The sequence below is a fragment of the Xylocopa sonorina genome, chromosome 3 (genome assembly GCF_050948175.1).
Source record: "Xylocopa sonorina isolate GNS202 chromosome 3, iyXylSono1_principal, whole genome shotgun sequence".
Taxonomy (NCBI): domain Eukaryota; kingdom Metazoa; phylum Arthropoda; class Insecta; order Hymenoptera; family Apidae; genus Xylocopa; species Xylocopa sonorina.
Window position 1 is genome coordinate 5,843,085 of NC_135195.1, and position 27,715 is coordinate 5,870,799.

Here is a 27,715-nt window from a genome sequence, read left to right on the forward strand (position 1 = left end):
GTATAAAATGCACATGATACTCAAAAATGTTGTCAGCAAACAAAATCTTCCGAAGAATACTATTCGATCATTCGACGTTTCTTTTCTTCTTCGAAAAATCGGTACCATTCTTTTCAAAAGTGAAGAAAACGATCGTAACTCCTGCTCTGGAAGCCTGTACGATCCCAATACCAAGCTCGATGGTTTATGAACACCAGGTAGCAAGGGGTCGCGTTTTATCGCGCGGATCGAAAACACATTGGCCATTCTTGGTCTCGTAGCCCGCGTTTTATTGTCACCCCCGGCCCTACGAGCCCCGAAAAACGCCTCGTTCCATCGGTTGTGAATGGCCGATATCGCGTGGTTCGATCGATGAAGGGCGATATTAATCTCAGGACTCAGCCGCGGACCGGAAGGGGGTTAAACAGCGCTGTTAATATTTGCGTAACACGCAGGGTGCGTTCGAAAGAGTAGGCTGGTCGCAGATGGGGTTGGGCGTAATCACGCGAGGGGCGATCGCGAGGGAACGACAATGGTTTCAGCACGGACAGAGGTGTGCGAGCCAGTTATAAGGATGATGATGAATACACGCTTAGGGATGGGAACGCTGGTTATCGTGATTGGAAGATTACACGTTTGATTGATTGTTTGTTAAATGGAACATATCGCGTAAATAAAAGGGGTGAACTCGATGGAGAATGTTAAATAATTAATAACGATTTCCCTCGCGTGGTAATTCTAATTTCGTTTGAAAAGGATGTCTCGCTCTTCCACGATTCCCGGGAATTAATTCTGATTCGGTTGTGCGATACTGTAGCGTTTGAAATGCGAAACATGTTATTCAGTTGCAAAGTTTGTTTAAGTGAACAAAACATTTGATACCCCTTTCTTCGCGAGTAGGTGGTTTTGCAATTACTTTGCGCAATGCCAAACACGGTTCTAAATGGAAACGAAAAAACGGCAATGGTTACACGTGCTGGTTGCGAAAATTAATGCGAAATGTTAAACCGATTTCCAGCAATCCTCGTGTATCGCGTCATTGTACTATAATTCATTTTTTCGCGTGTTTTCGACTTTATAATCAACTGTTTTGTCCTCCCACGAGGAGCGTCGTTACACTCCGCACAAAGGGATACTTTATTTTATTCGTGAAAATATAAGCTTTCCCACCATTTGAATGGAATATAATTACAAAGCTGCTTGATAGGCTCGTTTCTTTCTCTGTTCAGAAGTTATAATTCCTTTAAAGTGAATTTGAGATGAAGATTAATTACAGCATATTATAATTGATAACATAACGCGTAAACCAATCGTGCGCGAAAGCAAAGCAATCACCACCAACAAGTCAGTCGACCGCCAATCTAACTCTCCAATTCCCGTCAGCACCCGTTCATCTGGAAATTCTCATTCCACCGGCACTGGGGTCGGTGAAAGATGGGTTTGTAGGCCGTCAGGTTAAGACGCTGATGGCGGTATCCTACTTCTGGCCACGGACGACTTCCCTTACAAGCCACTACGCTAAAATCCTCCAATATATAAAGGAGTACATTCCACGTAACAAGTATCGCATCAAAGAAAAGAATCGCTAGAAAAAACCCTAATACTTAACAAGAGACGAGTAATCGGTACAGAAAAAAACCTCCTTTTCATCCCCCAATTACGCAACCAGAGTAACACCTAATCGCATCACCAAGAGTTCATTACGAAATCGACGGAATGTATCTAAAAATGATGGCTGGCCCTTTCGCTAAAAAGAATCGCTAAAAAAAAAACTCTAATACTTAAACAAGAGACGAATAATCTGTACAGAAAAGAACCTCCTTTTCATCCCCCAATTACGCAACCAGAGTAACACCTAATCGCATCACCAAGAGTCCATTACCAAGTCGACGGAATGTATATAAAAATGATGGCTGGCCCTTTCGCTAAAAAAAACCCTAATGCTTAACAAGAGACGAGTAATCGGTACAGAAAAGAACCTCCTTTTCATCCCCCAATTACGGAACCAGAGTAACACCTAATCGCATCGCAGAGAGTCCATTACGAAATCGACGGAATGTATCTAAAAATGATCGCTGGCCCTTTCGCAGGCGCCATTCCGCTTCGATCCGACCCTCGACCCGTCACGCGAGAATGATGAGACGTCGTGGGAGTATAACTCGGTGACCTTGGCGCGCTCCACCGGATGAACGATCTCCTCCGTTTCGCCGGCAGCCAGATGCCATCGAACGGCGAGGAAAGCCCGTCAGGGTTATTAATAGAAAACAGAGCGTCGTTTCGCTGCGATGGATAATAATAATAATGAGAAAGAACGAGCGGCAGTGCTCGAACGCGGGGGATGAAAGCGGAACGCGGAAGCTTGGCGGAGAGCGAAGGGGATAAAGAGAGGGAATAGCTAATGGAGAGACTCAGGAGTGGCGTCTAGTTAATAGCGGGCACGATGGAGGGAATCGAACGGGCTGGGCTGGCAGGGGATGAAATATTAAATTAAACGCGCCGCCGCTGGCTCGCCTTCCAGTTGCCTTTCCGTTCGCCGCCATTCCTCGCCGGCGACGACGCGATACGTACTCGGATATTAACCCCAGGCTGGGAACGGTCGACGTTTTTCGCGTAACGGCCCCTCTAATATCAGGATTAATGCCTTCGACGATGATCCAACCGACCGGTGGGTGGCGATCTCGATCGAGGCTCGTCGAAATCGTGTTTCAGGGCCGATGATTTACCACGCTCCACCGGTTCTTCGAAGGGCAACGCGGTTGCGAGTGGCGTTCCTAAGGAGAATCGAGCGGACGCTTTGTGCCGCGAGTCTGCGGCTGATACTTGGAATGAAAAATGCGATTCGTATCGCGCTGGTTTTGTCGAAGCATCGAGATTTATGAGCTGGGGTGCGAGTGGATGATTTTCGAGAAACGGAGTCGAGACGCTGGCTGGTTTGCCTGGTCGAAATCCTTGGATTTGTTGAGGGGGTGGAAAAGAGCAACTCGGATGGACACGCGAACAGTTCACTTTTCGTAAATATACTTGTTCGATTTAAATATTCGTGAAATTACAGATAAATAAATGTTAATAGTCATTCGGGAGTAAAGTTTGCTGATGTTCGAGAATAAATAAATGATAAGAAATATTCGAGTGAGACCCAATGTTGGCGTGATTCGCCATCGTAAACTGCTTTTGCGCGTCGCTGGAGGAAAATATCTGATTTAGACGCTACCGTCTATGCTATATAGATAAACTACGTTAATGTGGAAGTCTTTTGTAAAGCCAACACGCCATTTTCTTATCTGATCGACACTCGTAGAAATAAATTTGCTTAGCGTCTGTGTAGAGCCGTGTATCGATGAGTGTAATCGGTCATCGTTAATAAACAATCTATATCGTTTATTTTAATTCGCCTGGGGCTTAACAAACAATCGTAAACAAGTTCGAGGACAGGATTCCTATATCGTTAAAAGTTGTAAAAAATATGCAAACAATATGCAATCAATATTAAAATTATTCAAAGCTAGATGAAAATAATAATCTGCGCGCGTATTATTCCCTTATCGACCTTGTAGTTTATTTTCTACCAGCGGCTATAAGTTTTTACGGCTTTCTTGTCCAAAATGTAGGAGAAAATGTCGGCACGAACGGTCTGCATCTATAACACGAAAAAAAGAAATGTAATTACAGCTGATAAATTGAATTCGTTATGGGCCAGGTGGTTAAAAAACTGATAAAAGATCGTTGCCGTTGAAACGAATATTTATGGAAGTTTACTTCTTTATTACAGCCCGTCGTTTTACTTTTATTATTCAACTTTCCTCGTTGTTATTCGATATTGATCTCATTGGTTTTGGATGCTTGGTATTGGCGTCAGAAGGCTATGTCGCGTGAACGGTTGACTTATTCTACTTACGATGTTGCGTTCCCCAAAAACCATACTTTGAAGTAAAGAATAAATGATGAGACTAAATTCATTAGGAGATTTGCTATCATCTAAGATTCTAGTATGTTTGTAAATAATCATTTTGGACAAGAAAAGTGTGAAATGTTATAAAAATATATTTGATCATCAATTGAGGTTGTCTGAACAATTTTTCTTTTAATTTTGGCTATCGCTTGTTCCACTTGAAAACGCCATAACTATTCTTTTCTAACCATTCACAGTATCACCTTATCTTCTGAGACAACATTGTTTCAGAGACTTTCACAGTCGTTCGCACTCGATTCGCAATATGTCGCCAGTCAGAAACCTTCTCAGAAGTCGACAGACTGAAAATCCTTTCAAATCCTACGTTATCCTGTAACTGAAAATATCGACTACTGTCTTGTGCAAGAATCGCAAAATATCGCGACTCGTGCAGATGTTCCGTGCAGACCAATACAAAAAACTGGGAAATTTCAACAACGCTTTCAAAAGAGAAGGAAGAACGTTTCGTCCTGGACCTACTAATGGACTTATCAGTAAGGCTACCACATGGGGATGTTAGAAACAGATCAGTAGTTCTGTTATATGCAAACAGAGGTGAAAATTAGTATTTTCTGAAAACTATATTGTATACGATAAGGTTGCTATCTTTCTAGTGACGAGTGCTGAAGAATTTCCACACAATAATTCCTCAACATTAGAACCATCAACACTATTGAAACAAACCAATTTGTCTCAAAGAAAAGAGATTAGTAGCTACCAAAAGAAAATATCACGAACATAAGCCAAAAATGAATATCCATAGAATTGTATTATCTCAAAAAACAAGTTGAACCAGCAATTCTCGCGTCTTTAGCGGTTCCAATGTTGAACGTTCCACGAACGGATGGGGTGCAGCCCGTATATCATGCGACGCATTGAAAATTGTCACCCACGAACTGGCGAGCTCTACCTAACGCGATCCTGGCCTTGCCACGAAGAAGTAACCTATTGTACGCGAGATATCCGCGGCTGTATCGCCCGTGGAATTCCGTATTCCCGTGTATTCCGCGTCGTCCAGAGAACGCGGATCGTTATCCAGCAGGGTTATTTCGAGGCGGTGTTCGCGGCAGCCCGCGATTCTCGTAATTCAAAACTTCCACCGCGGCGGTCCCGTTGCTTCTAAAAAGATTATTTATAGAACGAACCGCGCTTTATAGCACTTGAGATTTCACCCTTAAACGTTCCGGGAGAATTATTGGGCGAGCGCGCCATCGCCGCGAACGGTGTTCCCTGGCGTAGGCGTTGTTACGGTAAGCCCGTTGCTTAGAATCTCCCTGCTTTTTTTTTTATGGGCTTTTAAGCGTATCTCGCTTTCAAAGGCAGAAATTTCTAAGGTAATTCGACGTTCGTTATGTTGCGTGCGCTTAGTTCAACTGCAGGCTGCGAGTACGAAGTCGTTACGTTTTATGGGGAGTGTAAGAATTTTTGGAGGCTCGAGTTTTTCGATAAAAAATTCTGTGGATGGAAAGAAATTGATGAGAATCCTTGTTAATTATTGTATGATATTATATTACTATGAATGTCTAATCAATAGAGAAATTGCAACAGAGAAATGGTATACGTTTTAATTCTTCATTGAGTTTGGATAAGTGTGAATCCACTTACCCAAAAATGGCAGTCAATATTTAATAAATTTTAATTATTTATTAAATTAATTTCGATTGCTATAAATTTGCACTTCGCAGACACCAATCGGAAGTCTTGCAACGCACTGTGATCACGCTTACGCGAACTTCGCAAAAAGTACTGTAGATAACAGGATTCTTTACATAAATTCTCGAATCACGGTAATTGTAAATCATTTATAGACACAAATCAGAGGACACGATGATATTTTGTCATTTCAAGAGCGAACAATGTACCGGAAAGGCACGTTCTCGATTATTCGTACACGGCTCTACACAAATGCCGAGCAAATTGATTGATTTTTTCGCCTGGACAAAAATCGAGCGTCCGAGTTGACGTACATTTACCAGGACGTCTTCTGAAAAGGCTGACAGGGATTAATCGCGCTTGTCGAACGGCCATCGATCGTGCAATCCGATTTGACAAAGAAACGCACGGAAGACTTTTATCATTGGGAACGTGGGATGTAACTCTTTGACATTCTTCAACAGGCGCCACTGAGGCGGAATAATCGTAGCGAATAGTAACCGTTGATTTCAGCTACTCCAGGATAATGTATATGTGGACTAATTTTGGATAGTAACAACGAGTGCAATCCTGTGGTCATTGATGGCTGTAGCGAATACTTTTGTTCAACGTGATAATGTCAATCTATATTTTTTGTTTGCTGAGACAAGTGAACGTTTGTTTCGAAAGTCTAATTGCCTTTTTGAGAAAACCAAGCTAGCTATATTAATATTTACATTTCTACGTTATCCTTTCAATTTGAATACATTATGTGCCTTTTTAAGAATTGAAAAAGTTATTCCATTAATTTGAAAAATGGCTAATTGAATTGATAAATAATACAATCTTAGAGACACAAAAATATTATACTACCATTTTATTGGTTACCAATATTTTTAAATTGGTTAAAACGCAAAATATCTCTCTTCTTAAATATCTCGATTTGGACACAAATGGACTTAGACTATTGTCAAAGTAAATGGCTCATATAATTGTGGCTATCCTCCAACACTCGCCACTAAAGGGACAACAGCCTTAACACACATGCAATACAGTTTCCTAAAAGTACGCTTTTAGGTAGTCTTATGGATAAGTTCACTAGCAGGCCCAGGATAAAACGTTCTTCCTCCTCTTTTCCTTCTCTTCCTTCTCGCACGCGTACACAGCTCTATACGAAGCAACGTGAAATACATACTTTAACCCCCAGCTTTTACAACCCCCACCGAATCTATTATAGTAAACGAAAATCTCTGTCACTGTAATTCATAATATTGAAAAATATGCAAAACTTTTCGCTGATAATTTCGAGACGACGGAGTTAGAATCCATAAAGTTATCGTAAAGATTTGGAACAAATAAAGAAATAGATGTGCAGCTTACTTTCTCCTGATAAATATTGCTGAACATCAACAGATTCGTCTAAAAAGTTTATGATTGCGCCTCGACGTTCCAAATTCAAATGTACATGTGTACCTGCGCCATTACAATAACTCTGATGGCTCCGTGTAACCTGTTTTTGAATCTCTTGCGCGCACATTTGGGATTTAATATCGAGCGTCTGATATAAGAGACATTTTTTATGTCGCTGGAGAATCGTTTTTTAATCATTCGCGTTCGCTGATAGTATACGAAACAGAATGCATTTGCTGAAATTCATGGTTGAAATTATTACTGCTTTCGATTGTTTATTACAATTAAAAATGGAAAATGGAATAATTTCTTTGCGAGAGCGTTCCAGCATTTACGGTACATAAATTATCTCGCTCTTTGATGTTGTTAACGAGAATGAAACATAAAAGGTACAAAAGCCGAGGAAAGAGTTTGCGAGGGATCAATCACAGAATTTACGCTCGAAAAAACAGCGAAATTCCACGAACTTTTATTAAATGCAGTCTTTGAGCTGCGATCGCTCGCGCCATTGATCGCGTACGCCTTAGAATTTCCGCGCAAATGGTTGAAATTCTAACGTTCCTTTGAAGTATAATTAACATTTATCTTTCGTTACGTACCGTCGCTGTTGTCTTCGAAATAAAACGAGACGTAACAATATATTTATTCACAGAAGCATACTCCACCCATAAATATTATATAAACGTCAATTATATCTCAACATGAAAGATGTTTCATAATAATTTCAAAATAAATCGAGATATATAATCTTAGAAATCTATTTTACAAAAACAGGAGGAATATCTTAATTTCTTATTTCTACTTTTTACAACTATACTTTCTTTTTCTTTTATCTCAATAAATCACAAATCAATAGACCACCCCTCGTCGATTACTAACGATTACTTAAAATTTGTTTAAATAAAACAAAAGAAAGGAGCTTCTATAAATTATAAAAAGAAAAACGAACTAATCGCGAAGCAACGAGACAAAAATCTACATAAAACAACCCGATCGAAAACCCTCGAACCGATTGAGAAATAATTAACCGAACCAGACGACACCGCCTCGACCCCAGCATTAATTATTCGACGGAATCAATAGCCACCGCCGTTGTTCATTATCGACCGATTAAAATTGTATCGTGGCCAGAATTTCCCTTGGCGGGGTCGCGCGAATTCCAGCATTTTCCAACGGAAATTCCTGCACCAGCGCCGTGCGTCCATCAAACGACGCCCTTAGGCAAAGGCCAGCCGAGGAATGAGTCTCGTACGGGGCGATCGCGCTTCATCGATCGATCCTCGTATTCCACGGGAACGTGGAAGCTCTGTATCCATTAGAACGCCGAGTTCCGTGTACGAACGCGTATTTTTCATTGATCCACGCGGTTCTTTTCACGAGAGCCGCGAACGTACGTTCCCATGGCCAGCAGCCAGCCCTTTACGCCGGATGTGTCTCACCCCGTAACCTTTCAAACCGACCGCGATTCCGCTCGAAACGTGTCACGTCGATTCGCGACAATCCTTTGCACTTTCCCTTTTGGCCACCCCCTTTCGACTGGCTTCTGGTTCGCCGGGTCGCCGCGGCGACCTGCACTGTTGCTCGCACAGCTGTTCTGAAAGGCTACCTGCGATAAGGGAGCGGTGTCTTTTGTGTCGAAAGACAAAGTCCCCGTTTTGTAGACCGTCTGTGAAAGCCCGAAAGTCGGAACGGTCGAGCGACCTACGCTATTTGCAGTCCTGTGCATTTGCAGATGAGTGATCAATTTTTTTGGTGAAAGCTGGGCGACGATTCCATTTCGTGAACGTATCTTGTCGTTGAGAACCATAAATGACGGTAACAAAGCATTTATATAATAATTCGAACCATCGACACTGATATCATCCATTAAATAGTTAAATTTCTATAAAAGTAACCTAACAGCGAGAGAGAAACATCTATGTGAGAGAGAAACGCACGAGCGCTCGAATGTACGAGTCTAATACAAAATATCGCGATACGAGTGCACTCATCTCACAATACGTCATTGCATTTATGAAAAGATCGAATCCATATGTTGCCATTTTCCATTCTTCAACCAACCCCAAGCCTAGCTACAACTCATCTCGATCGCGCGATTCGAGCAGCGGGGTGGACAACGAGCAAACAGCCCCGTCGTGTCGATCCCTTGTTTTGACCAGCGTTTCACGGCCCGCCGCCTCTTCCCTTCCGCGTGGTCCAACGTTTCGCAGGACAAATTACGTTTGTTGGGCAAAGGGTAACCGCGTAACCGACGGGCTTCTGTTAATTACACACTTAACGATTGCGAATCAGGATTAAACGACGCGCTCCGCGGCCGGTTACCTGTTTGCGCTGCGGGTTGGTCGCGTAACGCGTTCGACCAGCTCCAAAGAACTTGAATTCTCACGCAAAACGTGAAGCAGAAAAACTGGCGGGATTAATTAGAATTCGGAATTGATGCACGCGAGGTTGCGTTATTGATACGCGTATCTAAGTAATCAATTTTTGTCCGGCTTTGTTCAGTGGATTTTTAAGGAGAATTTTAATTGACTTCAATTTTGTCTTGTATTTGTGCTTTGTGGTCATGGTAGTAATATAAATAAAAGTTTCAGCCATCCTGAATTTTTAAAGCTGCGTAACTTACGACTATAGTTGTACTGTTAATAACGAAAGCTGTATTTTACCATTTTCTGAGACGAGCAATTAAAAAGCGAAAGTCTACCAGGTCCCAAGTTTAACAAAACGCGAATAAACTTCTTGGACAATATTTCTGTTAAATTCTAACAAGAATATTCGTACTTTTCATACATGTGACGCTGCCTATACACAATAGTGAGCTGAACATTTCTTCCTATTTTGCGAATGCTTAAAAGAATGTAGCGTTCTTAAAGTAAGGAATGATTTTTATCCCACCACGTGCACCCTTCAAAGGAACAATAGTAAGAATATGAGAAGGATATAAAAAATGGCAATTTCCAACCGTTGAATAACTCTTAAAACTTGTCGAGAGGAGAGAATAAAAAAGAGCCGCGAAATTTTCACCGGATGACTAATGCATCGATGGGATTAAACGCGTTTCACGGTGCGGTTATTCCAGTTATCCGACCACCGGTGAAACATTACTCCATTTTACAACCCGGTTTCGACGATATTTTCTGTTTCGCGTCCGAGAACAGGTTCGCTCAATACGGTAAAATAAAAAAAACAGAGAGAGAGAGAGAGAGACGGTAAAATACAAAAGAAAAAAAGCGGTTCGAATTTATTCGAGACGCGCATATATCAGAGCGACCGAAATGAAAGATCCTCCAGCGTAACACGGGAATGAAAACAGAGGAGGAACTGCGGTGAATCAAACGTAATCCGTATTCTATGCATCAAGCTCTAACGAAACCATCGATTTCCATCAATTTCCCGCGGAACAACACCATCGTTCTTCCATCCGACTCCGAATCGGATGGTTTCAGAGCACAATCACGGCCCTGGCATAACGACAACGTCGTTTCGCCCAAGAATTTTTGCATAATCCGGCTGTAATAGGAAGGTCCGACCACCTATAATTGAATGTAAACGAATATCTATCAGGGCGTAATTGCACGGTAAACGTTTCTTTTTTATCTTTGTGCAAACGTTAAAACGAGGCCGATATTGGGTTACCTATTACGTACAATGTTTAACGTGTAATGGAAAGCGAAATGTAAGTTTTTAATCTTCAGAATTCTTTTCGATTCATCGCGAATACGTTTTAAAATTAATTATTCGCGTGGCATTGAATCATTTTTGTCATCAAGCGTACTTTATCTTTTTTTTTTATTCAGGGTAAAATATTTTATTAGCATACTCATGGAGTTTGTATTGTACGTTTCATTTTTACGATTTTACAAACAGTTTATTGACTGAGGTAAATTTTTATTGTCGCGCTAATCGTTAAGCGATTATATCAAATGTACACAGTGTTTACTCTTCTATGGTGCACACGCGAACCGTTGATTGAAAGACAATCGAGAATGTTTAATTAGTCTCAGTTGTCAGGCTTCCATTATTGCGTATACGGTGTATTCACGCGGTGATGCGCGTTGTCGAATAATGATACGTGCAGTGAAACGTAATTAAACGGGCTCGTAGCTTCGACTTTCTCCTAAGGGATACATATATCTACGGTTTAGGAAATTTGAATCGAAAAGTCGAGACACGAATGCATATATATGTTATTTATAATTTTCTAAATAAATACTTGCAAACAAAAGCTGCTCTAAACGTATAACAATAACGTTTAATAATTATTTATTAATTTAGTAAATGATTTCATTTGTTTCCAATCTTAGATTGCATTGAAATAAATCTTAACAAATACGAGATTAAGTTTATGCATCGTCGCGTGCTAGAATGTATAGCACAGTAATCCCTTTAACTGAATCATAATGGTAATTGTTTTATTTGTTGTCCCTCGTGCTGATTCCACTGCAGACTTGTAAAACATCTTTAAAAATGGGATCAGAAGTTTTAATAGCCCCGCGTGAACTTTAACTCCGAGCTCGTTTAATTCCAGATTCGCGTCGGGTTAATTCATGGTAAAAAATGAATCGCACTTTTCATAGAACTTGAAAGAGTTCCACATCTACGTCTGCCGTATTCATTTATTCCGTCTTCCGTGTCACCTGCGAACTTCCCGACCACCGACGGAAAGGATGACCACGAATTGCAATTAGATTGAAGAGACGAGGGTGTCGTCCATCGACCGAGGCGTCAAATTATAGGATAATAAAATTAGAAATTTGTAAAGATAGCAAAGTTATTTCTATTTCTGACTGAAATCAGTAACAAACGTGACTCTTCTAAGTCTTCATCAAATTTAGAAGTTCCATATTCTGTATTAAAACTGGATTAATAGTGGTGTAATTTGTTAGTCGACATGACACACGTATTTGAATCGCTCTAACTTCTCTCAGCAGACACCAATCTTCGACTATTCGCTCTTCCTTCCGGCTCTTCAGCTAGGACTTCCTCTTCTCTTTTCTCACGAGGGTCATTAAAACTAATGCAAAACGGCGTCGTCATATCCCGCAAAATGACAGGACACCCTAAGTCTACACGTAGAAATAATTTAAAGCAGGAATGGCAAACTGAATTTTATGAAAGAGTCAGAATTAAAGTAAAGTGAAATGCAAACTTTTTCGAATGACGGTATCTGATGTTTTCATACGTAGTATCTATATAAATAAGATGTAATAAATAATAAACAAAACATAGAGACAGAGTAATTTTTTAAATAATAAAGTACCTTTTAATTTTAATAATAATTATAATTGAAATTAACTATTCTTGTGATTTGTTAGTAGTGTTTTGCTTCATGTTACTTGCAAGATTTTTAATATCAGGCTGGTATGTTGTCGATTGCAAGGTAATATATGCTTCCTCTGTCAATTTGTTGCCTAGCCTTTGACAGTACATGATTTAGTACAGAAAAAAGACTTTCACAAGAGTAACCTTTAATTTATATATCATTTATTTTTAATCTTTCAAGTTTACTGGGGTGCCAGAAAAATTTCCCGACGTGCCAAGCTTGGCACACGTGCCACGTAATTGCCATTCCTCATCTGAACTTTCGTTTGACACGTTACAACGCAATTGTACACAGGAACCAGAAATTTCGCCATCGAGTTTTCCACGATTCCATTATAATTGCAACGCGTTCGAAAATCCCGCGATGCAACGAATCTCCCATCGAGATTCAAGACAGTCTCCGGCGCGTTATCCATCACGAGTCACGACGTTGACACGACGCGTGGTCTCAGGAGGATTTCCGGTTGAAATCTTCCGGTGACCCAGCTACGAGTTCTTGCACGTGGACACGTCATGTCCGCGAATTCAATTTCTCGCAACAATTCATGAGGTAATGACGTCCTCCGGCCGAAAGCGGAGTCCGATATCGCGCCAGGTAGAAATGAGAAATAGAATAGTCCTGTTATCGTGCACGACTTCCTCGTCTCTCGCGCGAACTAAAATATTTAGATGCTCGTGTAAACGGACAAATAAACGTTTCTACTCTAGTACCACCCAATCTGTAGTTTCTGACAATGAATTTAAAAAATTTCAATCCAACAGTCACGCTTTTTATCACATCACAGACGAAGTTTTAAAGGGACAGTACATAGATATATTTATTAGTGAATTACGAACGTTTACGTAATTCATATTTTTATATAAACACGACTGAATGGAAAATTAAAGAGGTGAATACGAACTTTGAAAAATCGTAACGATTGCAGTAACAGTGATTAGTCTGCAAAGCATTTAAGTGTAGCGAATAACAATGTGATTGGTCAACACAGACATTTTCAAATTATTATTTTACTCGCGTAGAATAATTGATTATACGGAAAAAAGATCGTACACACGAAGAGGCACAATAATAACAATTCTAGCTCGTTGATGACGCGGCTCGTAGGGGGTTACTTTCGAACAATCCATTCTGATTTTCGATTTTCGTCGGCAAATGGGTTTCGCGTGTAACGAGAGAGCTCTCTTTTATGAGTGCTTCCTACGAGGCTGGTTGATCGTCCCGGGAATTCTATACGGGTTTTCGATTGACCTTACTTTTTCGTTCTATTTTTTGTTCCCATTGCTCTTGCGTTTTTTGTTTGCCACAGGTGAGAGAATTTCTTTTTCAAATGCGGAGAAGGTGGAAACGTCGCTCCTTACTGAAATCCATTTATACGATTTTAATTAGTTTCATGGTTCTCCAATTGTGCTCGTATCCTTTAAGAAAATTCGGAATGAAACGTATTTCGATTTATACTTAAATTATTTAACTCAGAATTAAATTCTAAAAAAATATACTAAACACAAAAATACGATAAGTAACGTATAAAATAACGAAAACCCACGGCAAAAGCCAGAAATGGAAGAAAATTGGCTAATCAATTCACTGATCGTTCAATTTCAATACATACGCGTACATAGCTCCGCTGAACCACGAGGAAAAGAGTGAAAGAGTAAAATTTCAGCGACAGGCGATAAACTTGCAGGAACCCGGTAGCAAAGGCTCGCGATACGACCGGTCGTTTCTCAGGAACGCAACGTTTCCCATTATCGAACCAAATCCATTTCCGGTGGCGTATAGTAAATTGCCGCGATAACGGAGGAAACCTCGTCGACCTCGGCGACGTATCGCGACTGTTCCTTTTCGACTCGTTTGCGAGCCGAAAAGTTGGACGCGGCATTAATCGGTTGTCGCGTATCCGAACGATTATCGAGGACGAGATCGTCGTGCACGATAGCCAACGCGCATCGAGCAAACGGAGTTGTCCTAATTTCGTGCCGGGTAGCCAATTTAATCTACGCAAGCTTTCGGGGCTACCCGTTGCGAGATTAGTGGCTTACGCATCGATCATCCGAGCGTAGAGGAGGATGGCGCGCCTGTTCCTCGATCGCAGCACCAGAGGGACACGCGACATAGATCGAGCGATCCGCCTGAACTCGTCACGCTTCCTCTTCATCCTCGTCCTTCGACCATTTCATTTAACTTCCTCGTTAAACGCTCGCGCTCAGAAATTCTTGTCGCGTAGATGCAAAGTATATCTACTTTGATTTGTAGTTTTTCACGCTTAACGAGACGACTGGTCTCGTTGATGACGAGCTACACCCCTTGAACCGTCCACGAATTTACATCATGCCATCTAATTTACGTTCCGTCCTCCGCTGCGAACTCGCATCCTGTAGCGCACGACGTATCACACCCTGACATGGTTATAACTCTGAAAGTGTTCGTAAAACGTGTTTGTTGTAGATACGATCGAACCCTCGTGGCGATACGCAGGATAATATGAAAGCGGTAAGAGAACCCTTAAATATCAATCTACCAATCATTCATTCGCTAGCTCGATCGTTAGATGATCTACCTTACTTTTTAAACTGCTGCTTCCTTCAAAACAGCCTCTCGTTAGAGATAGAGGTGCAAAGGGATGAGTTATCTGGCTGAGTGGAGACGGGATAACATTCCAAGGCGTTAAAGATACTTAGACCCTTTTATTATTAATATCGCAGCTAGTTAATTATGTTTTTATATGGCTTTATGTATTATTGGGTGGATCATAAGTAATCGCTTGTGTTTTTGTATAGCAATATCTCATTTAGATGGTAGTTCATATAAAGTTTTTGCCCAGCCTGTCCATATTTCCTCGAATACGCACAGTAGATACGCCTGTCTCATTTTTATCCATGTTGCGAAATGTTATCCTCTTTCCACTCAAGTTTACGATTTTACACGAAAATTCGCAGAAACGAGATTTTTTCGTTATTATAAAAATCGACAAGACACGATTTGTGAAATAAAAATATTTTTTCTATAATTGAAAATACATACACCAACGCGTATCGATAAGCTTCAGCAAATGCCAACGATCGGAACTAAAAGTTTTAATTACGACAGTTACATCTCGATGAAAAATTTAAATATGATTTCTATCGCCGGGAAGACACTCGTCCGATCGGAGGTGCGCTACGAATTCGCGTCGATTACCCTTCAGAGCGATTAAAAGTCAAGCAAACACCGTGTAAATGAAAGCAACGCAAACGAAAGATCGGCAAGTTGGATTTATCCCGAATAAATAATGTTTACGTCGCGCAAATAACGCCGGTCACGGCGATGTTAAATGTTCGGCTGTAAACGCACGATCCCTTTGCGCCCTGCTTCCGCATCCGAGCGAGATTTATTACAGCCGGTTTCATAATGGCAATCCTTTTATCCGGGCGCAACTTCGGCCGTGCCCGTTGGCGCTTCCGTTCGCGAAACTCCGAAAGCGACTGTAAGGCGATTATGAAACTGGCCGTAAACACCAGTCCTTCGAAATAACGCGATGGAAACCCGTCGACTGTTGATCCATTTCATTAGAGTACCCGGCGTTTAAAAGGCATCACTTGCATCTGTCCATTTCGCGACTTACGCACCTGTTGATAGAAGGAGTTTAAATATATCGCTGGCGTGGAACAAATGCCATCATTTGACGACAAATTCGATCGTAGTAATAAATATTATATAGTAAAATTGAATATGTAAAAGTTTTTTAAGTGTATCTTGCACGTACCTAAGAAATTATGACAATTATTAAGAATTTTTAGTAGAATTTTCAATTAATTTATAAGTAGTAAATATAAAGGACATTGATATGTTAAACGTGAATTATTAATAGCTCATAGTAATATAGTCAATTTTGAAAATATAGACATGGAATTAAATAAAAAGAACAGCTGAAGAAAATAAAAGTAGTACAAAAGCTCGTATATTAAACAAAAATTTAGTACCTCCTATCAAATCATAATTGCACTCAATATCACACACAATCAACTCTTAATCGTTCGCAATCACAAAAAGAAAGCAACAAAAGATAGTCAACAAAGTAACCCCTTAAATAGGAAGAGAAAAAAGAAAAACGCCAAGCGGCAGAGAGAAGGTGTGCAACCGCATCTCGTCGTCGTAACTGTAATTCGCGTAAGAAGAGAGGGATGAACGGGGTCCGCTGGAAACTAGGTGGCCCAGATTGGAACGGCCGCGAGATTATAATCTGGCGCGAAATTAGGGCGTAAAAAAGGGGTCCGCCGCGGCGATAAAAATGATCAGACGAGAAGAAGGTAATTCTCGTGGCTGGGCCACGGGTATAGCTCTAAGCTCGTAAACCCGCCGGATTTCTCTGTCTCTCGGTGTTTCCGGGCGGCGCACGGACGCCTTAAACCAGCCGCGGGCGTTCTCGCTCCTCTTAATTATCCCGAATGTCATCTGCATTCCTGAGGGCGCAGGTTACGCTCATCTGCATTTCGGTTCGTTTGCCCGCCGACAGTTTTCGAGAGAAGAGAGAGAGAGAGAGTGGCTGCGGTGTCTACCGGTCCACGTTTCCATCAGGGTCTATGCACCCCCTCGCGCATACCGGAAACGAAGTTATTCAACGGGAAGAAAAATGTACTGTGTCGCGTAAGACAATTAGTTCGCTGCCTCTTATGACTGTGGAACTCGCGAGAGGAACAGGAAGGCGAGCGAGAAAGTTATTAGCGGATAGCAATTCGTTTTGTTTAATGATTTACTTCGAATAGGAAGGAAGGGGTGCTCGACTGCGAGTAGACTAAAATGGGACGTGCGAGTGGAGAAGAAATAATTGGAATAAAATAAATTGAAAATGGAGAGTAGCCAAATTGTGATTAGGACTTCGCTGTTAAGAACAACGAGTTTGATAATTTGCATCCCTTAAAAAGGAATGACATTAGAATCATCCCTTAAAAATTGTCCCAGAGATTGTCCAATATCCTCCGAATTATTTGAAAAGGAAAATTGAAAGCAGCAATAAAGATTCAAGGTTCTGCTACCAATATTATTTCTAAATCGTGTTCCACTCGCTGAAGAAGGCGGAAACAGTGAAATCAACCCCGGGAATCGTAACAAAATTCATGTTCGACGATACGGAAAATGATTAAACGAGGCGTAGCGTTCAATTAAATCATAATCTAATGGTTTTCGTTGGCTAATTGCCAAGCAGACGGCGGGGTGACCTTGTAATCAGTCTGGTCGGAGTTTCAATGGAGTAATCTGTTTATCCACCACCAAAGCGACATAGAAGCCCTGGCCGTTCGTGCGGATCGCGATTCAGTTAGTTACGTTTTCAGGTCAACGAACCAACCGACCTCGAACCGGCCGAAAACCCGCACTCCTCGAATGGTCAGTCGTAGAACTTAAGCTATAGATCTTGACACGAAGTCTACTTCCTCGTTAGGATGTTTGTCATGAAGATTGAATCACGTATCGCGATGAAAGCTTAAACATTTACGAAACAGAATTCTTCAAAACGTTCGAAAACATTTCGATATCCTTTTAATGCGATCGATTGTCCGTTTCATGTTTGCAAATATTTTAATTAATTGCAATCCTGTTGCAAACTGTTCGAGCATTGGAGATTTAGCGGTAACTTATTGTCAGCGCCCTTGTCTGTTAGGGACACTCGAGTTTTAGACACAAAATTTATTGAACTGCAAAGAAGGAGGTTTATACAATTTTCTTAATGGTCGAAGGCGATTCAGTGGATCGAACAACGTGCATGCATAATGACTTGCTGTCGAAATCGCGTTCAATCCGATTATTCTAATGCTTTGTCGAAATGGATAGCCAACGGAAGCCAAAACGTAGGTCGGTCCCTACAGAGTTCGTATCTCTGTACATATCTGGCAAAGGAAAGGATTACTACGATATTACTCTCGAATCATCGAGGAATCTCGATGAATCATTATACGATTAGCTTGGTAAATTAGAGGTAAATTAGGTTCATTGGGTAAAATCAAAATTCGAATACTTTGATTTCAAATCATACATTCATGAGTTAAATAATAAGGAAAAGGAAGTATATAATTTTTGCTGCTACTACACACGCATTAAAGTTAGCAAAAAAGCATCGTTCATAATCATTCCTTACTTTTACTGCCACGTTTAATTAAAACTCATACATATTTGGCTGATATTCGACAATATTTTGCAGATATATAATTTCTGCGGATTTTACATCTATGCGGGGTACGCACTATGAATTTTAAGCGACTCCCTTGGACAGAAAGGAATTGTTTGGATTTAATTAAAATTCACGTTATAAGCTACAGTGATGAAATTGGGAAAAAGCGACAGAAGAATACTCGTGGAGATTTTTGACTCAACAAAACTTCCTTCTTTGTTTCAGTATATGAAATGTGCATTTATTCAACTATCCTACATATGTACTAAACACAGAAATGAGAAAATATTAAACTAAAACAAATCCAGATTTATTAATATATATAAAATAAAATAAATCCAAAATTATTAATTAGAAAATATCAAATATAAGGTGACAAATTATTAGAAAACGATTGCAGAAATTTGAGAAAGAAAGAAAAATATCGATTTTAATTATAGAAATAAAAGGATCCAAGAGCAGTAAATTAAAGTACGTATCGATTCTACCAATATGTTATTGTTAGACCCTAAAATCAAACGACTTTAACGGAATAGAAAATAAATTCAACAATATTTGCTCATACTGAAATTAAATAAACTGGAGATATAATTTTCGTTCGAGTTACATATTTACAATTTTCGTAACTGTACCGTAAATTTATCGAAATAGAGAGTTCCGTATTTACTGCTTATCAGCGGCTAGTTACAACGGTATTTACGAGAGATTCGTTTCACCGGAAGGATGGAAAACCGCAGCAGTATTGTTATCGTATCCACAAATTGCGAGTTTAATTTAACTACGCGCCTCGTAACGTGTAAATCATCTCGACGATTATGTATCTAATTAATTACATTTTCCATTTATCGAAATAAATACGCGTATAATCACTCTACCAATTGTAATGATCGGCTCTCTGAAAAATATCAATTATAAATTATTTAAAATCATATAGAATATCTTTTATATTTTTCACGCGTGGATGGGTTAAGTGTTGACATTTAATTTTTGTTTGTAATTTGCGAACTCTTAGAGCTATACACGCTTATCCGAAACCAAATAGATATTTTATGTTAGCGAATGATAACGCGAAATAACCTTGAAAATAGTTATATAGATATGTAGTTATAGCTTTCTGTAGTCAGTAGTAAAATGCTTTACATGAAAAAGTTTCTCTGATTTATATTTCTTTACACTTTGTGAATATTCAAGTCTGACGTATCCCAAAATGTATGATTTAGGAGGCTGCAAAATTATTTACAACTTCTTAGAAGTGTAATAGCCTAATATATATCGTCACCCACTGCAAATCAACGTTACATTACATTTAAAAATAATTTACACTTAAAATAAAACAAGATATCTTCCTACTCATTTCCTAAACATCAAACAAGTACATCATTATAGAACAATATATCATAATACTCTCCACTGAAAAAGTATCTACCATTCTCCGTGCACGCATCCCAGTCCAAGCTCACAGCCAGCCCTAGGCAACGCGCATACTAATAAGTCCAGCGCCGCGACGACGCCGGTAAAAAGAAACCCCACATTCAGCATTCCTCGTGAAAAAGCTCCGTACGCTAACACCCATACCAGCGCACGATGAAAACGACTGAACGACAGTCGCTGAAATCAGAGAAGAGAAAAGTACAACGAGCTTCGTTAACTTTCTGTTACAGTGCAGCGGCCACGCAGTCCGATGTTTCACCGGTCCCCGGAAAAGCAACGAGTCCCAATGCCCGATGCTGCAGAAACTCGAGAAGCCCATCCTCTCCTCGTCCACGACGACCACACCGCCGATGGCGTCGACCAAGTCGTCGATCGTTAGGAACCACCTGAACAGCACCTGCAGCGTCACGAATTCACCGCACCAGAAGAAGCTGAGGTTCCACCTGGCGAAGGAGAGGAAGGCCAGCACCACGTTGGGCATCATAATGAGCGCGTTCATCGTCTGCTGGCTGCCGTTTTTCGTGTTGACCCTGGTGAAACCGTTCCTGAAGGACCCGGACACGATCCCCGCGTTTCTGTCCAGCCTGTTCCTCTGGCTCGGCTACTGCAACAGCCTGCTGAACCCCATCATCTACGCGACCCTGAACAGGGACTTCCGCAAGCCGTTCCGCGAGATCCTCTACTTCCGCTGCAGCAATCTGAACCACATGATGAGGGAGGAGTTCTATCAGAGCCAGTACGGCGATCCCATAAACAACTGCGAGATCAAGGCTGGCGAGATGGACGACGCGGAACGGCTGAACAATCAGGGGATCGAGGCGATCGACGTGGCCGCGAACGCGCCTAACGAGAGCTTCCTGTGATCGGCGGGTCGCGCGGATCCTCCCGTCGACCGTGGCACCCTCGAAACGGACCTGGACCAGTCCGTGATCGATCACTCGGTTTGTCGTCGAGGAACGACTGCCGCGCGGACGGTTCATCGATCATCCGATCTCGCGAACGATACCGATCCTGGGCTATTCGCGGACTGGTAGAACGCGGATGCTTTCGATTCCCATTCCAGGATTCGGGTATTCGACGGATGTCGAGAGAAATTGGGATACGGAGCCACTCGGAGTTAACCGTGACCAGTTCGAGACCTAATCCCTGAGAGAAGCTTACCCTGAGATCCCGGAGATATACTGGAAATCTGTAATCTCGATCATCGTAATCGTGTATCTTGATCGATGCACACACACACACATGCACACGCACACACACACACCAGTCTGGGAGTTTGAAGGTAATTGTCGCGTGTTCGCGTTGCTGAACTGGGGGAACGGAGTAATCGTTGAATGGCGTGAAGGAACGTTATTTTGTTTTCATGAAAATCCGTGTTATGTAATATCGTGGAAAAGTCTTGCTCCACCTGTAGAGCACGTAATCCGTTATTTTACGTTCACTTTGGTTATTCGAATTTTACCGAAATCTGCAAGTAATACGAGACGGAGATACGTCAAAAATTGTCAACTAGATACAAATCGAACGCCTAAAAACGATTTCGAGTACCTGACTAGCATCGAACGTGCAAGCACTTGTGCTACTTCCCAACATTTTTTTATTATGCATTAGTAGATACTAGTAAAAATAAATATCATCGATGAATATTTGCTATCTTTTTTACGAAATACGATAAATTCAAATTTTATGAGAGACTATCTTACAATTCTTTCTAAGATAAATATAAAAGAAAAAGTTGAAATACACGAAAGATCCTTCCCTTTAAGGTTTCATATGACGAGTCAAAATTCAAATGGGACATCCAGAGTCGAAGTATCGTTAATTACCGCAGCAAAGTCAATGACACACGGGTGGTGCTGTACTTTTTCACAGTATTACATTCTAACTGTCTACTCTTCCCCGTCGAAAGTGTTCGCCACGTTTCTTTACTCCATCCTCCGCTGCGGCAGTACCTTCAAGCGGGGTTGTTTGTGACTACGCGTGATCGATTATCCGCGGCGGATCGTTCGAAACGGATCGAAGAATCTAAACAGCCAATTCCCGACACGTGCCGCAATTTTCAGCCACGTCGACCGAACGTGTCACGTGGCAGGTGACCCCGTGGAATCCTTTCCGGTTCGTGACAAGCGAAGAAATGGCCGCCAACGTTGTCTCTGCGGGACGGTGGTAAGAACCGGCGTTCCAGCACAGAAGCTTCCCTCAACTAAACAGCGATCGCCTGAGCATACACACGGTGTCGACTACAATGGAGAACAGGAGTCGACAAAGAAACTCTCGCGGGGTTTAAATGCGATTACCTCGAGCGTAAAGCGGGGGTAGCGCGTACGAAACGATCGTGGCACGTTTCTTTGGGGTTGCGCCTGCCCGTTTTGGACTTGCGCGTATATCACGCGTGGAATAATGGTCTCTAATCTATTGTACAGAAGATACGATTAAGGTATAAATTTTGTGTAGTGTCGCGTCGATAATCTTGAACGGTGTGTAACTAGCGAAACGAGATGTGTCTTGAAACTAGGGACTCTTCCAATCTAAATGTACGAGACGTGTCTACCAGTGCATCCTGACGGACGTCGAATCCACGCGAGGGTGAATCGACGTACGCGTCGCTCGACGACACCCTTGAAAGGGTAGGACCCTATCGACGAGCGGATCGACGCAATCGCGGCCTCTTCGCCGCGCGTGGGAACGTATCTGTGCAGTCGTTCGTCGGATAGAAAGTAAACGAGACATTGTGCGGGGTGTAAGAGTAATTTACGGCGGGGGAAAGTGTTGCATTCGGTTTCTGATATTGTTTACGGAGAATAGAGAGAGTATTTATCGATTGTAACGAGATATATTAATACTTAAGAATGTAAATTTGAGGGTAAAAATTTAACGATTAGTGGTGTTCAGCGTGAAAGGGATCTTGGCTTAATACGACTTATAAATAAAATCAAAGAGGCATCAAAGTTTGTCATCGAAGTTGGATATCTTTCGCTAATTTCTCACGTGCCGTTCATCGCAGCGTAGATGTTTCATTTCCGCTATCTATATACGCTTTCTATTATTTGAAACGCATCGCGGGGAATTTATCGACTAAATTGTAAATAATAGGAAACGGGGAAATGCGGGAAATTGAAAGGGGTCGCGATAACAAATTTAATACCGCACACGCCGGGAAACAATTTTTTTAATGGAATTCCAGAGAGAAATATGTAACTCTCGCGAAGGGAGGAAATTTCAACCGATGGAGAAGGAAAGACGAACGTATAGCGCGTGCCAGTGGGAAATGTCGATTGGAAAATCGAATCGTCGGTCGGAAAATAACTCGTGACACGCAAGAGCAGTAAAACCATCGAGAGCCATGATTTCCTGCATCTCTCGAGTGCGATTACATAGAATGCACTTCTCGATTTGAATCGTTAACCATCCTTGACATTAATACCTTGAACAAATTCTTACAAATGGCAAGATAGTCGAGGGAATAATCAGCTGACCCAATGAAACAAATATCTGGCCACTTTTTCTCGATTTTTGTATGTCAAACGGTGAATATTACAGGTGAAATGTGTAAATTAAGAAGAAATTTGTGATCAATTACAAGATACGCCATTTCTCTACAAATTCAACAGAGGAACGCCAAGTTTAAATTATTTACTAAGGAACTTATTAATACACTATTTAAATGAAATTGATGATTTATTGGTATATTAAAAACAAACAAGAAAAAGCGTGTCGATATGTCGAGGAATTTGGGCTGTACCTGTCGAACCGGATACCGTAATCGATCGGAAAGCTGATAGAATTCAATTCTCGACATTGCCAGAAAATCAACGCGGGTGTATCGAAGAACTTGAAATTTGTACGTGATCGAGATGAAAAATTCCATTTCTGCCGCACGCTCATCGATGTATCATTTTGCAAGCAGACAAGCAACATTAATTAAAAGAGTAACCGGAACCTGGCGATGATAAAAATTATTCTCTTCGAAGAGCAACGATGCACGTTTGTTTTTGAAAAACAAGAATTGAGAAAAAAGCGAATAAAAGAATGTGTAAAATAAAAAAGTACATAAAGGGACGCAAAATTACTGATAAATTTTCCTTTAATTAAGAGTATAATTAGATCTGATAAAAGAAGATAGGTATATTATAAAGTTTTCTAAAAAATGTGAATACAGAGAAAGGTAGAGACAAATTATACATGTTGTTGTTCGTTCTAACGAAACTTTAAAAAAGAGAATTTTATCGAATATATAAAATTGTAATAATGCATTAAATACCAGAATAAAAATGAAAAATTATGGATATTAATGCGCGGAGGAAGCATATCAGGAAAAACAAATTAAAATTCGCTAGAGCAAAAATTAAAGGACCGTAACTACGGTTGGTAGAAATCGACGGAAATAAAAGGATAAAACTGGAGTCAATTCACGTCGACAACGGTACGTCCACAAGCAAAACCTAAACTGTAACCAATTCAGACCAGGAAAATCAACCTACACTTATTCGCTACGTACAGAACGAAACTAAATGCGAAAAACAAGGGAGAACAATTTCCTTGAAAAGAGGAAGAAAAAAACAGAATCCACAATTTCTGAACTTTCACCATATGATACAGCTCCCTGCATTTTATATTCTTAGAAAAATAGCGGTACCTTTCTCATTTTTACAAAACGATAAAAAACATATCGTACATGTAACGAAGTTCTCTGAAAATAAAAATGAAGGACGCAAGATAACGAGGATCTCGATTGAACTACGTCTAAAGAAAGATATTTCCAAAACACGAAGTGAAATGCAATCAGAGACGAAGAAAATGCGATCGAGATACAGGAAAACTGAAGAAGGAGACTTCTCTCGATGAGATTTCGTTAATCGAAAATTACCGATCGATTCCCAGAGGAATTGAACGATAGTCGAGCAGTGGCGTGCAACGCAATGGCGGCAACGAAATTCGCGAGACATTAAGAAGCAGTTAGGCTCGGTTTAATTTCGATCGAGGGCGAACAGAGAGCGGCGAGAACCCAAACCGAAATCTCGGTTTGCGGTCGATGATCGTTCGGTTCACGAGCGTGGCGCACGCGAAACTGTTCGCGATAATCGGTGGCTCGATCGAAAGATACGCGGCCAAGCGATAATGGTTCCCTTAAGCTGTTGGATAACGGGACGGTGATTACCATTTCGCTGATTCAGACAAGGCTGAATTACTGTCCGATTAAACTCTGCGATCATACGAAAAATTTCGTCCCGATTGTTCGATCGATCATCCGCGCCATGAAGCTAGAAAGGAACGCTTCGTACACCATTAGAGGGCTTCGAGGATATTGGAATTTCTCCGTTTCTCTGCCGTTCCGAGTTGGAACGTCTTCTTTCTTAATTAATCGTGCTACGACCTTTGCAATTCTCATTTCTTTTACATCTCCACGTATCTTGAAACAAAATCAACAGAGAACACTTAAGACTGTCAGTACTTCCTTGGGTCGTAATCTGAAAACAAACTTGCCTGGCTTAAACCACAACGATGCTGATAAACTCGATTTCGAGTTGTTTGCAGTGTGTTTCGTCGGAGCAGTTTGATATCAAGAAACGAAGGGATTTGTATTGATTTTTTGAAATTACCAAGTTGCTGAGCAAAGTGAGATGTAAAATTCTGGCAGGGTATGTTCGATAGTTTCTCGTGAGCGAAACTGTTGGCGAAGATGTAAAGGTACACCGTTTAATTAACGTTGCGTATAATTAATCGCAAGTTTGAACTCTACGAACGTTTGCGTAGCTCGTGAAAGAGCTGCTAAGTTTAGGGACGAGGATTTTAGACATTGGCAGCCGCGAGTCCCGCGAGCTATTGGCAGCAACATTTTACGGGCTGCACTAAAGGGAGGTTCACGTTTTTAAGGATCGTAAAGAAGTTTAAAGTGCCGTGGGTACACTATTTCGAGACACGTTCGCTACTTTGAATTCATTATACACACGGTACGGCACAACAGATAAGTAACGGCATAAACTACGCGATAACGTAAAAAGAGCCTGTAACATTTTCAGATAACCTTCGCGAATGCAAGTTTCCCCTGGAAATTTATGTTTACGAAACGAGAATTAATTACCGCGCGAAAGATTCAACCCAAATAAATGCACGCTCGTTAATAATAAATTAAACGAGAGACGGAGTGAGCAGCCATTTGAAATTTTAACTCGTGGAATCAGCTGTTATGCGTTCTAAAAAAGAAAATGTATTTTATTCTAAAAAGCCTCTAATGTCGTAAGCTTCATATAAAATATTTTTAAACTCATTATTTTACAACTCGAGTTTTATGAGAGTGGATAAAATTTACGTAAACATCATTTAACGTTATATAATATAGTTGTTGGTTTTGATAGAAACAGTGTTTGAATTTTGCAATCATGACGAAACGTGTCTTAAGTTTGTTGATCGTAGCTATTACGACGAAGCAAATGTATAGATAAAAGTAGAAGAGGGCTTCGCTTAATCTATCGAACCTTGATCTTGACAGCAATGTTGATATCAACGCAATTTCCTATCTTCTTCTCGTCTTCTTTAAGTTTCATTCTTCTAATATCAAAAGAAACTTTTCCTAAACTGTACAATTTTCTTGCAAATTAATAACTCGATGCAATAACAATCTAAAAATTTTCTAAAAAATCCTACAAACCCTGCAAAAATGATTCTGAAATTGTTTCAACATTTTTTCATTCGAAATTAATACGAATTTCAAGGGAAGAAAATTCGAAGTCCTCGACCTATTGAATTTTATTCGGACAACGGCTTCCAATGTCCCTCTTTTCTGTTCTTAAATACAATTTAAGTGCGTTTAAAGCACAGATTTCCTATTGGAAATACGATAAAAACTAAGCACGAGTTATGTAATAAAGACGTGAAATTCAATTGATCAGACGCGAATTCGGAACGTGGCAAGAAAAACCAACCGAACGCGCCAGTATCGCAACCTAAATTTTTTCAAGGCGAGGCCAGGAAAAAAGTGGAATGCTTGCGGACAGACGATTAATGAAATCGTGCTGTGCGGCCATAAAAATGTCGCAAGCTTGAAAAGCAGACCGATATAAGTACTTATAATGTCTGCATGCGAAACAGAAGAAGCATGACCGATCCACGAGACGCGATACGAGTTCACGTATAAGTTTCGCGTTAATTGTTTGTTTAAAACGAGATATAATATTTTTCTTTCCTTCCTTTCTTTTGTAAACGTTGAAAGGTCTTATCTCGAGCAATTTTTCACATTTTTCTATAGTAAAGAAATTACTTGCGTGTAAAGTGAAATCTATAAGACGAATGCAAGACTTTTTATATTGTTATTTGTTGACCCAATGTTTCTAATATATGAAAATTAATTTCAGAAACTTTTTTCATCTTTTAATATATCTGGTACACAGATTGTATTATCAAAATTCATTGGACTTAATATTTTAATGATTTTAGAGAAATGCCTCAAATTTTTGTAATTATTTCTTATTGAATTCATATAAATTCGATTATATCTTCTCAAAACTTATTTTAAACTATTTTCCTTCTTTTCTAAATCAGTATTCGTGCTGTCTTCTTATATACAGCAAACTATGGCGGCTGTTTAAGGAGTTATAAAACGATTTGCCCTTCTTATATTTACTTTCTAAAATATTAATTCTCTATTAAATTATTCACAGTAAAATGAATCTTAACTGAACTTTGAGAATCTCTTTAAAATTCCTGGTAAATCCTTGCTAAAATGCAACAATTAATGCTCAATTAACTCCGAAAAGATCAGCACCAACGTGAACGATTTAAAAAAATTGTTTCCTCTCGCATGGTGTACCAACATAGAAATACTGTAATTTAATGGGCTTCGATAACGCTAGAA

The 27,715-nt window shown here is 40.4% G+C and overlaps 1 protein-coding gene across 2 annotated transcripts in view; it reads left to right on the top strand.

Annotated features, from left to right (window-relative positions):
- The window catches only part of 5-ht7 (5-hydroxytryptamine receptor 7), a 124,399-nt gene extending 103,483 nt beyond the window's left edge, over positions 1 to 20,916 (top strand). Inside the window, exons 5-6 of one of the 2 annotated variants that reach the window (XM_076892626.1) lie at positions 14,736 to 14,780; positions 20,094 to 20,916. In XM_076892626.1, coding sequence (XP_076748741.1) covers positions 14,736 to 14,780; positions 20,094 to 20,726 — 678 coding nt within the window. In that variant the 3' untranslated portion in view covers positions 20,727 to 20,916. The remainder of the gene's footprint in view (positions 1 to 14,735; positions 14,781 to 20,093) is intronic. The other variant, XM_076892627.1, reaches the window with a different exon arrangement.
- Positions 20,917 to 27,715: the final 6,799 nt, after the last annotated feature.